Source organism: Belonocnema kinseyi, chromosome 7, assembly GCF_010883055.1.
Source record: "Belonocnema kinseyi isolate 2016_QV_RU_SX_M_011 chromosome 7, B_treatae_v1, whole genome shotgun sequence".
Lineage (NCBI taxonomy): Eukaryota > Metazoa > Arthropoda > Insecta > Hymenoptera > Cynipidae > Belonocnema > Belonocnema kinseyi.
Window position 1 is genome coordinate 49,442,894 of NC_046663.1, and position 13,191 is coordinate 49,456,084.

At 25.7% G+C, this 13,191-nt stretch overlaps 1 protein-coding gene across 1 annotated transcript in view; it reads left to right on the forward strand.

The window, feature by feature from the left end:
* Positions 1 to 8,804: 8,804 nt before the first annotated feature.
* Positions 8,805 to 13,191, forward strand: part of LOC117177304 (lysosomal alpha-mannosidase-like) — a 15,644-nt gene continuing 11,257 nt past the window's right edge. The window contains exons 1-4 of the mRNA XM_033367907.1: positions 8,805 to 8,926; positions 11,596 to 11,698; positions 11,772 to 11,853; positions 12,860 to 13,045. Of these exons, the coding sequence (XP_033223798.1) occupies positions 8,813 to 8,926; positions 11,596 to 11,698; positions 11,772 to 11,853; positions 12,860 to 13,045 (485 nt within the window). The 5' untranslated portion in view covers positions 8,805 to 8,812. The remainder of the gene's footprint in view (positions 8,927 to 11,595; positions 11,699 to 11,771; positions 11,854 to 12,859; positions 13,046 to 13,191) is intronic.

Here is a 13,191-nt window from a genome sequence, read left to right on the forward strand (position 1 = left end):
AATCGGCATCCCTTGCAGAAAAGTTTCAGGCCAGACTTTTGTCCAGTCTGTAAATTGTCCAGACCGTCTAATCTAGACGGTCTTTTCAGGCCCTAATCAGCTGCAGGCTAGCTTTTATCAGCTAGCAGACCAAGCATCGATTGAGTGTCTTACTGAAACATTTTTTTATATATTCCATAAAGAGCTAGCCTGTCAAAAGTATAAAAAATGAAAAATTAATTTTTGTCCTCTTTATCTAGTCAGTCTTTTCGGGCCTGAATCAAGTGCTGGCTAGCCTATCAGAGTTTTAAATTAATTAAAACTCGTTGTAAAACGATTACATCGGACACATAATTTGTTGCGAAAAAAAGTTTATAGCAGCCTGGATTTAAACCGTGAACACTACTATATATAAGTGAAGCATAAAATGTTAGATGTTTATGGTTGAAATCTGGGCTCAGGGAAATTTTTTTTTTCCTTCAAAAAATGATTGGTCCGAAGTGATCTTTAATCTTTGAATTTTAGTTCATTACAAATCTATTAAAAGATATTTTATGAAGAGGGTATTTATTATAATCTGCTACTTCGAGCATTTTTAGTCAAATAAATCATTTCTTATTTAGAATTTAGGATTTTAATAACCCCACAAAAATAGAATACATTGTTGAAAATATTAGGTAGCTGATATCTCAATAAAACTGATATTAGTTTACCCAGCATAGAAACACGTTTCCAAATCACACCTCTGAGGAAAGCTTTTGCCAAACTATAAACCCGAAACTGAAACAATCCACGCGTATCTACAGTTATTAGATCGTTTATTTGATTTCGCACGATTCACAAAACAAGGGAGAATTCAGGAGCTGAATGAAGCCCCCCCCCCCCCCCATCCCTGAGATTAGAGACATCAAATTTCAATATAAAAAATTTGTATATCAGGCTCAGAATTAAATAGAATTAAACCAAAAAAAGAAGAGTTTTCAACAACAAACTTGAATTCTAAAGAAAAGAAAAGATTTTTCAGTCGATTAGGAAAAAAATTGTATCCAAAGGTTAGAAATTTTAAGTAAAAAATGATTAAGTTTGAACCAAATGGCGGAATTTTGCTACTATAAACACAGTTTTTCTACAAATCAGTTGGATTTAAAATCAAATAATTACATTCAAAACCAAAAATATAAATTTTCAAATAATAAGATTAATTGTTTACCAAAAAAGACGAATTTTTAACAAAATACATGTCTGTCACCAAATAGTGGAATTTTGCACCAAAAAGAGTTATTTTTCTAGCAAAAAAATACAAACATTTAAAAAATTACGTCAATTTTTATCGGAATACTTCGAATTTAAAGATGAAAACATCCATTTTTAACCAATAATGGATCAGATGAAATTTTCATTTAAAAAATTAAATTTTAATATAGAACAACGAATCTTCTACAAAATGGATGAATTTTCTGAAAACTGTTAGAATTTTAAGATAAAAAAAGGAATTTTCTATAAAAATCAATTAAATTTCCAAACCAAAAATGTAAAGTTTTAACAAAAAAACTTCATTTTCAATCAAACAGTATTTTGAGACAAAAAATTGAGTTTTAACACGAAAAATAATTTTTCCACAAAATACATACATGTTTTACCAAAAAGTTAAACTTTCAAGAAAGGAAATTATTTTTCTACGAAAAAAGACAAATTTTCAAAAAACTGCATAAACTGTCCATCAAATAGTTGAATTACTTAACTAAAAAATTCAATCTTTAACCAAAAATGAAACAGTTAAATATTCACATGAAAACAATAATTTTAAATAAAAAACGGATTTTTAGAAAACTATTCAGTTATATACTACGCAGTAGTTTAATTTTCTACCGAATTGTTGAGTTTTTAAGACAAAAAGACGAATATTCGATACAACAAAATAGCTCAATTTTTAGTATAAAAAATTAACATTTACCATTTAACATTTAACATGAAATCTTCTACTGAATTTAGTAATCTTTAGAAAAAATACATTTTTAAGAAAGTAACTCTCAACGAAAAAATTTAACTATGAAACTAAAAATATTAGTTTTTAATAAAAAAAATATCATAGTCGATATTGAACGAAAAAAACGCATTTTTATGAAAATATTTCAATCCTCAACACAAATAAAAAACAGATTATTTTTTAACCAAACATTTGCAGTTTTAATAACAAAATTTGGTTTTATACCCAAAACGTCATATATTTAACAAAATTGATAAATATTCAGCCAAATAGTTAAATTTTCAACCTAAAAACATAGATTGTTTACAAAAAATTTGGTTTTGAAATAATTAAATACTCAACTAAAGTTATGAATCTTTAACAAAAAGACATGAATTTTTAATAAAATAGTTCAACTCTTAACTTGAGATGAAATTTCAACAAAAAAGAATTTAATTTAAGATGGAACAAATTATATTTTAACTCAACAATAGGAATTTTAGTTGCTTCCTTAACCAAAATCCAAAATCAGATTAATTTCCAACCATACGGTTGTATTTTTAACAAAAAAAAACTTAATTTTCTACCAAATACAAAACAAATTTTATTATTATTATCATTTTTATGAAATTCTGAAGGACATGAACAATTTTCTAAAACTCTTATTAGATTTCTATAAATGGAATATATGAAGAAATTTCCAAACACTTTAGGCTTTATTAGACATTAAAGGATTAAAAAAAGGATTTCAAAATCTATAACTTTTGTTAAATTTAAATTTTAAAAAATCATGTGTTAGGGTCAATTTTCAATCTTTTGTTGAAAATTAATTCTTTGTTTTAGATTCATAGTTCTAGTTAAAAATGCATATGCTTCGTGGAAAATTTAACCATTTTGTTGAAAACAAGTTTCTTTTTTGGCTGAGGATTATTTTTCTCTTAAATAAAGATGTCACTTCTTTTCTTTTTATTAAAAATTGAGATGTTAAATGAAAAACTGATTGTTTTATTTGAAAGTTGAACTATTTGGTTGAGAATTCATGTTTTTTTTTAGGTTCGTCTTTCTGGGTAAAAATTTCACCTTTTTGGTTGGAAATTAATTTTTTTTGTTAAAAATGCAACTTTTTGGTTTAAATTTAATCTGTTTTAGTTGAGAATTCAACTACATATTTTTTTAATAATGTGTCTTTCTTAGATGAATGCAATTTTTCTTTATATTAGATTAAAATATTTGTTGTTTAAAATATTATACATTACACGCTTCAATCGGAATTCTTTTTAACAAAATTAATTTGTTATTGAAAATTTATAATTTTATTTGAAAATTAAACTGTTTTATAGAAAACTCGTCTCAGCAGCTTGAAAATTTAACAAATTTTCTAGAAACTTTTTAGTTATAAGTTAACTTTTTTATTGAAAATGCACGTTTTTTATTGAAAATTTAAGAATTTGGTTAAAAACTAACCTAAATTCATGAAAATTCAACTATTTATCAGAAAATTAAGCTTTTTCCGTCGAAGAACCATATTTTGGGGTAAAAAATTCAACTCTTTTGTTGATTTTTTATCCTTCAGGTTCAAAAGTTCAACGATTTCATTAAATATTTATATATTTTCTTGAAAAATCGTCTTTTTCGGTAAAACATTAATCTTCTTGCTGAATAATTAATCTTTTTTGGTTAAAAATTTAACTACTTACTTAAAACTTGAACTACTTGGCAAAAAATACAGTCTTTTTGAGTTCGCATGATTGTTGAAAATTTAACTTTTCAAACCAATTCTTGTTAATTATTCTTTATTTGTTGAAAATTAAACTATTTTATTTAAAATTCATCTTTCGTGAGTAAAAACTGAACTAGTTTGTCAAAGATTTTACTTTTTTCATTCATTTTTTTCGCTAAATTTAATAGTTGAAATTTCGTCTTCTAGTAGAAAATTCATGTTTCACCATTAAAAAAATTCTCTTTCATGGATAAAAATGCACTTTTTTGTTGAAAATGGAACTTTTTGGGTTGAAAATTCAACTCTATTCTAAAAAAACTCACCTTTTTAGATTGAAAACTCAACTGTTGACCTATAATATTTTTTGTTTAATAATTTTAAGAATTGGCTGAATTAGGACAAGTTGAATGAAAAAAACATCAAAATTTTTTTTTTAACAAACTTGTTTTTCGGGATTACTTTGAAAAAGGGCAAAATCTAAGGTTTTTCTGTCATTATAAAAAAGATGGAGAATAAAATTTCCTATAGGAATATGTACTTTAGAATTAAAATTCAAAACTGTTTCGAAAAGCTTTGAGGGGACAAAACCACTCAGCGCATAAAATTTATAGGCGATTATCGAATTCGACCCATCCATTCGCTTAGCTGATTCCATGTTGAAAATAGCAGCTTCAAAAATACAGGTCTTGACAATCGATTATAACGGAATTGCTCCAAATAAGCCGCCGATGTGCCAGTCAGCCTTTTTTTGACAAACAATCATTTTTAATCTCATCTAAATGACCTTTAACCTAAATCATGTAGATTATGATTTTGTAAAGTCAGCATGAATTTGATTAACTATTTTTACTTCATTTCGACATCATGATTTTATCTGTTCATATATTTTCCTAATTCTTCCTGTACTTGCACTTTGTTCTTATTGAATATTGTACTTCGTTGTATTTCATCATACTTTATAGGTCGCACCGGGCAATAGCGTCCCGAATTTTGTAACTAAAAAGTCCGGGCTCGATTCCTATTGCTGATATTTCTTGCAAATTTCTTTTTTAATTAAAAAATTTTTTGTTGCAATTGACTATTAAAGATGTACACCACCTACAATCAATCTTAAAAGTTGACTATAATAAAAGTGATTTATAAAATCGACAAAAAAAGATCTACTTATAATTTCTATAAATCTTGATGGAGGCTTCTAACCAAACTTCAGAAAAAAAGAATTCAGGTTAAAATTTTGTATCTAATAGTAGTTATTTAAAGGTTTAGTTTTTCCTTTCACTTTAGGGGAAAGTTACAGTTTTTATTTAATCCTAGTGATCAAGGCCTCATTTGATTTTTTAAAGGATTCTCTACCAATTTATTTGTGTGGTGTTAATTATAATTTAAACTATGATTGTCTATAACAATAATAACCGTATGATTTCTCATTTGATTTTTTTTCAATAAAATCAACCCAAATAGAAATTTAGAAAATCCTACAAAGAATAATATGAGACCTTGATCAATAGGATTGAAAAATTGTAACTTTTCCGTAAAGAGAAAGGAAAAACTAAACGTTTAAATAACTACTGTAAATGAAAAATCTTAACATAAATTATTTGTTTCTAAAGTGTTCTTAGAAGCCTCTGTCAACTTTTACAGAAATTAGTAATAGATCTGTTTTGTTGATTTTATAAATCGTTTTAAAGATAGGCAACTTTTGAGATTGATTGTACGTAGTGTACATCTTTGAATCTATTTAAATCAAGACAAAACATTCATTTACAAACATTTTTTCACCTAAAGAAATATTTTTATTTTTTAATTTCACTAAGTTCATTTCAAGAAAAGTTTTCTTTATTGAATTTTTTTTTCATTATATTAGAAATTTATATTTCGCTAATCATTATTCCCACAAGGAATAAAAATAAAATATGTAAAAATCTTATAATAAGGATAAAATAACCTGATATAAACGTGAGTTTAAGGAATCTCGCATGCTATCAAAATTTTTGAATGCTTAAAATTTTTTTTAAATTTCTTTTTTTATAGAATCTCTGAAAATTTTCTGTTATTATTTTAGCACATCCAAATTTTAGCAATAACCTATTAAGAAATTACCAAACGAAATTTAGAAGGGGGTAGGTTCTTTTCTCTGATGATAATTGATAATTCTCACTATTGATACTCATATTTCATATAATCTCTAGTTTTATTTTTTATTGTTAAAAGCATAGGAAGCGGAGCCGAACCTTTCTTCTAGAGGGGCGTGGAGATAGATCAATAATATTAAATGGTACGATTTGTAAATAGTATACTTATATGATACTATATTAAAATTGAACATAAATAATAAATATTAAGTGAACAATAAATATGAAATAATAAATACAGGTTTAAAATTCATATTGCCAATATTTCACAAAGATTTTGAAGAAGGCAAAGAGAATTCAATCATTTCATAAATATTTCAATGATTTCCTAAAGATTTCACAAAGATTTTGAAGTTTTCACAGGGACATTTCCAAAGATTGCAAAATGTTGCAAAGATTTAAATGATTCCCTAAAGATTTTAAAGATTTTGGATAGATTTCAAAGATTACACAAAGATTTTTATGATTTTTCAAATATTTCAGACTTCGAATAGTTTTCAAAGAATGGACAAAGTCTTTAATGATTTTTCAAATACTTCAAGAAGGTTAGAAATATTTGGCAAAGATTTCGGACGGATTTGAAAAATTTCAATTATGTCACAAAGATTTCAGAACGATTTCAAAGATCTTGGATCAATTAAAAATATTTCAATGATTTTCTAAAGACTTCATAAAGTTTCCTGAAGGATTTCTAACAATTATAACTTTTGCCTTATTAAAGTATAAAAAAAATCATTTGTTAGGTTAAAGGTTCAACTTCTTTGTTGAAAATAATTTTTGTAGATTCCTAATTTCAGTTAAAAATTGACTTGCTTTATTGAGAATTTAACTATTTTGTTCAAAATGACTTGTTTTTTGGCTGCGAATTATTTTTTTTAACTAAAAATGAAGCTTCTAGATTTTTAGTTAAAAAATTCATGTTTTAAATGAAAAATTTATATTTTCTAGTTGAAAATTCAACTATTTGGTTAAGAATTCATGTGCTTTTTTCTAAATTCGTCTGTGTCGGTGAAAACTTCACGTTTTGGTTGGAAATTAATCTTTTTTCGTTAAAAATGCAACTTTTTGGTTTAAATTTAATCTGTCATGGTTGAGAATTCAACTACATATTTTGTTAAAAATATGTCTTTCTTGGTTAAATTCAATTTTTCTATATATCAGATCCAAATCTATTTTACATTACATGTTTCGATCATAATTTATATTTTTTGTTGAGAATTCAACTACTTGGTTTAGAGTTGATCTTTTTAACAAAATTAATGTTTTTCCTTGCCAATTTATTATTTTAGTTGAAAATTAAACTGCTCTGTAGAAAATTCCTCTCAGCAGCTTACAAATTTAATATTTTTGTACAAACTTTAAACTTATTTCTTGGAAATTACCTTTTTTGTTAAAAATTCACACTTTTGGTTGAAAATTTAAATATTTTTTAAGAAACTAACCTACATTCATGAAAATTTAACTATTTAGCAGAAAATTACCCTTTTTTGTTGAAAAATCATATTTTGAAGTAGAAAATTCGTCTTTTAAGGTAGAACATTTTCTTCTTGTTGGAAGATTAATCTTTTTATGGTTAAAAATTTAACTACTTAGTTGAAACTTGTACTACTCGGCTGAAAATACATTTTTTAGATTCACATGTTTGTTGAAAATTTAACTTTTTAAACCAATTTAATTAAGTATCCTTTATTTGTTGAAAATTAAACTATTTTATTTAAAATTTATATTTTATTTCATTTCAAAGATTTCGAAGATTTCACAGAGACATTCCCAAACATTATGAAAATGTTGCAAAAATTTAAATAATTTACCGAACATTTTAAAGATTTCGGATAGATTTCAAAAACTGCACAAAGATTTTAATGATTCCTCAAAAGTTTCAGAGATTTCAAATAGTTTTAAAAGACTTAACAAAGTCTCAAATGATTTTCAAAGACTTCAAGCAGGTTTCAAATATTTGGCAAAGATTTCGGACGGATTTGAAAGATTTCACAATGACTTCGATTATTTCACAAAGATTTGCATTTGCCATGATCTTCTAAAGATTTCAATAATTTCACAAATATTAAGAAATATTTCAAACGATTTCAGAAAAGATTTAAACGATTTTTCTATAATTTCACAAAAATTTCAAATACTTCGAAAAGATTTTGGATAGACTTAATAGAGGCTTCAACTATTTTAACAGGATTCCAATGATTTATGTTACATTTAACGGATTTCACACAGGCTTCAGTTATTTCACAACGATTTGAATAAATTTAGCCCAAAAATTAAAAATACCAAGGTTTTTTAATTATATAAGCTTGATTGAGAGATACTGATGCAACTATAAAACTGTAATTAAATATTTACTCTACTATTTCCATAGGTTTCCAAGAGTCAGTCCATTTTTTCTATAGATAAACAAATAATAATGATACTTGAGCATGTTTAGATTTAAAATTCTGAACAGGTATTAAAGTTTAGGTTCTGAGTACAAATTTCCCAAGTGAGCCTAAGATTTTTGATGTAGAAAGGAAAATCAAAACTAGCTATTGAAAAATAATCTACTTATTATTATTAAGTCACATTTTAAATTTTTCTGAGATAAAAGCATTTGTTCATTTATAATGTGCGATTAAAAATGTCTTCATTGTTTGATTAACAAATTATTCTTTCGTAAACTATTTATGAAAAATTTATACAAATTTTAATGGATTGTGAAATATAATTCGAATTAACGATAAAATATTGACCATCGTGCTATTTATTATTGCTGCTAATTTTGGCATTTATTCATTAACAAACTATATAAATTGACAACAATAACAAATAGAACGATCGTAGGATCAGTTTGGAAATTTCGACTCATCTGTCAGATAATTTCGATTTGAATGGATGTGGAATTAAGCTCATTAGTCACCGTGATCTGTAATCTGTATATTTTTAGAGTGAAAACAGATATAAATATTGGCTGTCAACCAATGTTATCGCATTAGTTGTATTTTGAACCTCGCCGAGTAGGCCACGATAATGTTAAGTATGATTTCTGATCTCTTCTTATTACTGTTTGTGGTCAATCGTTTGATTCCAACGGAAACCGCTGTCCTTCCTAATAATCAAGAGAAGAAAACCTGCGGATATGAGGTGAAGTTTATTATTATTTTTAATATAAATTATCAAAGTCTTGCATAAAAAAATCTGCCAAAATAGGTGGTATTTGGAGAACCCATTGGGGTACCATGAACCTGTCTATAATAGACATCTTTGAATTGAAAAACTGTTTGTGTCCTTAAAAATTCTATTCCTTTTTCAAATTCACGTAAAGGTAAGTCAGCGTGATTTTTAATTTTTATATATATATATATATATATATATATATACTGAGAATACTATTCTTAATCACAAATATTGGAACGTTTGTAAATAAAGATGAAACGCCCTACGACACCATAATGTGATCATGAGGAACAGTTCGTTTAGTGACTATTTTTTAACTCAAAAGAATTTTTAAATTTACTTTTTGCAATTATTTAAGCTTTTTTAAAATTTCTTAGAATTTTTGCCAATTTAAAAGTTGAATTATTGATTCTCCGGATGTTAGTGTCATTAACCAAAGTATCTTTACGCTCTATATTTTTCCTAAATAGCCATTGATTTTCTATGAATCCAAAAATTTTTAATTTTCGCTTTTCAATTAAATTTAAGATTAATATCTAACTTTTCATATACTGTGACATCATTTAATGAATTATTAATTTCATTAATATAATAATCCTTATTAAAAACAGCGGTAACGTTACCTATATCTGTCTGGGTTATTCGTAACTGTTTGTCTGATTTAATAAACAAAAGTTTTTTAAAAATATTTTGTGTAAACATTTTATCGTTATTTGAAATTTCATTATAGTTCAAAAAATACTATAATGAATTAAGAAATAGACAGGAATAGCAACGAAACTACGATGCTGTCCTTCTGGCACCCGAGAATCTAGTCTAATTCTGGTCTAGATTCTGGGGTGTCAAAGGGAGAGCATCGTGGTTTCGTTGCTGTTCCTGCCTGCTCGAAAATTTATTTTTGATTTCCGTACCTTGATAAAGAAACATTGTTGATTATTTTTTATTAATGTGTTTGTATTGTGATTTCATATTTAAAATAATAAAATAGACGAAAGGAACAAAAAAGAGAAAAAAGGAGATCTATTTGGTTGCTTTTTCATTTTTCTTTCCTTTTTTGAATCCAAAAGAATTCGAAGAAATTTATAAAAATCTCCGGTGAATTTTAACAAATTCAGAAGAAATGTATAAGAATTTAAAACATATTCAAAACAATTTCAGTAATATTTAAAAGAATTTATATAAATTCGAATAAATACAATAAAATTCATTCATTTTCGTAAACTGTGCTTAATTTAGATAGGATTCAATGAACTTTAAAAAATGTTTAAACCATTGAATTAAATAAAATTCAAGCAAATTTATGGTATTATAAGTAAAATTAGAAAAATCAATGAAATTCTTTAAAATACTAAGTAAATTAAAAAAAAAATTATTTTGAATTAAAGTGAATTGAACAAAATTAACAAAATTCCTGGAACGTCATTCTGTTTCGAGTAAATTAATCGTAGAAAAATTTAAAGGAATTCAAAAGAATTTCATGAAATATATAAGAATTTAGGGTGAGTTTCAAATACTTGAAACTGAACAAAAATACATTGAATCTGGTAAAGTTCAGTGAATTTATAAGAATGCAAGGAAATTCTAAAAATTTCAAAAAAAATCGCGGATAAATCAATACGAATTCAAGTTGAATTAAAGAAACTGATAAAAAAAAAATCATAAGAATTTCGAGAGAATTCTAAACAGTTAAAAAATAATTGAAGTTAACAGGAAACAGTCCAAAAATCACATTTATTTCAATAAAAGAGGAGTGAATTTATAATAATTCAAGGAAATTCGGAAGTCTTTAAAGGAATTCATAACAATTTTAGTGAATTTTATGGAATGTGAAAAATTTGAACATTTTCATTGAATTTAGTAAAAATAAATTAAATAGAATTCGGGTAAATTTCAGCATAATTAAAGTGATTCGAACAAAAATTTAAAACTAAAAAATACCAATAAATAAAATGAAATTCGAGTGAAAATGAGAAGCATATGATAAAATTCATTAGAATATAAGTGAATTAAAAATAATTCAGGAATATTAACAAAATCTATTAAATTTATTAGGTTTGGTGTGAGCTTAGAAGAACTCAAGAGAGTTCAAAGAAAATTCGATTAGATACGTAAGACTTCAAGGTGAATTAAAAAAACACTTCAGGGTAAATTATAAGAAACCAAAAAAACTGTTCTATTAAATAAGATTTGATTTAATTTAGAAGAATTTAAGCGAATTAAAAAATTGCGAAGAATTCAGGATACATTTAAAAAATGTTGGATGATATTGTATTAAGGCAACAAAAAAATTAATAGAACCTAATAAAATCACTCAATAAAATCACCAAATTTTGATTTAAAAGCGACTTCACATAAATAAGTGATAGAAGAAATGGAAGTAGATTAAAGCGGAAAATACATTTTAGATACTATAGCAGTTTTTTTTCAATAAATAATATGTATTTTTCGTGCAGTTTCGAGATTCAAGATTTTTACTGTTGATTGATTCAGTTTGGATAAATTTTTCGTTATGAATTAGAATTATTCATGCTTAAATATTCATTCAAAAATTTAGCATTTTAAGCCCGACAATATACCCAACTATTAGCTTTACATGAAATTATAATTCATAATTAATAATAATATAAAATTTTCAGTCATGTGCAAAAGTCGATCCAACAAAGTTGAACATACATATAGTGGCCCACAGTCATGATGATGTTGGTTGGCTCAAAACAGTTGATCAATACTACTTTGGACGTGAGCAATTTATTTAAAAATATATAAATCTTTGCATATTATAATTTCAACAATATAATAAATATTTTTTCAGATCGAAATGATATCCAAATAGCAGGTGTTCAGTATATTATTAACTCAGCAGTTAAATCCTTGCAGGAAAATCCAGAAAGAAGGTAATTAAACTCGTTTTTTTTAACTTCATTTTTCATCATCTGAATTCCATCCAGGTTTATAATTAAACAACCTTTTTAAAACTTCCTTAATTCTCATTTTACTTCAATATTGCAATTTTTAATAAGCTGCATATGCGATTTTGTTTTTATCTTGAAAAAAACATTATTTAAAAAACAATTATTTTTCACCAAAAGTTTCATCCTATATTATTTGTTAAGTTCAAAAAACAAATTGTAAAAGGAAATATACATTTGGATTAATGAAGAAAACCCTCAAGAGAAGCTTTTTTTAATTTATACAATTTAGGTTTCCAATTATTCTTATCAATGGAAATTTGTCATTTAATATTATTTTTTGACTTTATAAACAAATGATATAAACAAATTCCCAGTATCGATTTTTGAAAGCAGAAGGAAATCTTGTTTCCACCTAACTCTTTTTCAACATTCTTCTGAATTATTTTTTTCTTCTACTATTATTAATTCTGTCTATAAATGTCCATAGTATTTATTGTTTTATATTAAATTAGATAAAATTTCATAATCAAGTATCAACTTCTCGATAAAAGCTTTTCATTTTATCGCAAAAGTATAATTTAACTGTAAAACCGAAGAATCTATTATGTTAATTATTTGTTACGGTACTTTTTTATAAAGGTTTATATCACTAATCAACTCTGGAAATTCATAAATTGCATGCACATAACAATAAATTTAATTTCAGATGATTACCAACAAATCTCAAATCTGGTAAGAATTAAGTCACAGAGTTTAAATCAATATTTTTTTAATTAACTCAGAAACTTTCAAAAACTGGTTTAAACACATTTTTGAGTTTTTTTAAAATTTTATTTAAAAGAACACTGCAAATATCACTGACATTTAATTAACCGTTTATGGATATGGGTTTTTTAAAAGTTCGGTCTCTTAATTAAAACTCGTATATCACCCTGAATTTTAATTATATTTAAAAGACATTTTAATTATAAATAAATTGCTAAAACAGGTTCATTTACGTGGAAACCGCCTTTTTATGGAAATGGTGGTTAAGGCAAGACGAAAAAGAGAAGGCTGCGGTTCGATCCTTGATCGACGAAGGAAGGCTCGAAATAATTGGTGGAGGATGGAGCATGAATGACGAAGCAGTGACTCATTATCACTCTATTATCGACCAATTCACCTGGGGATTCAGGCGAGTCAAAAATATTTAATGACCCAACAAAAACTATAGATGCTTTTAAGGGCATGTGACACAGCTAAATACCTATATTACCGACCTCACTTTTTCCGTTCACTGAATGTTTTTTTGAACCTAAGAACTTTTTTTGTAAATAAGAT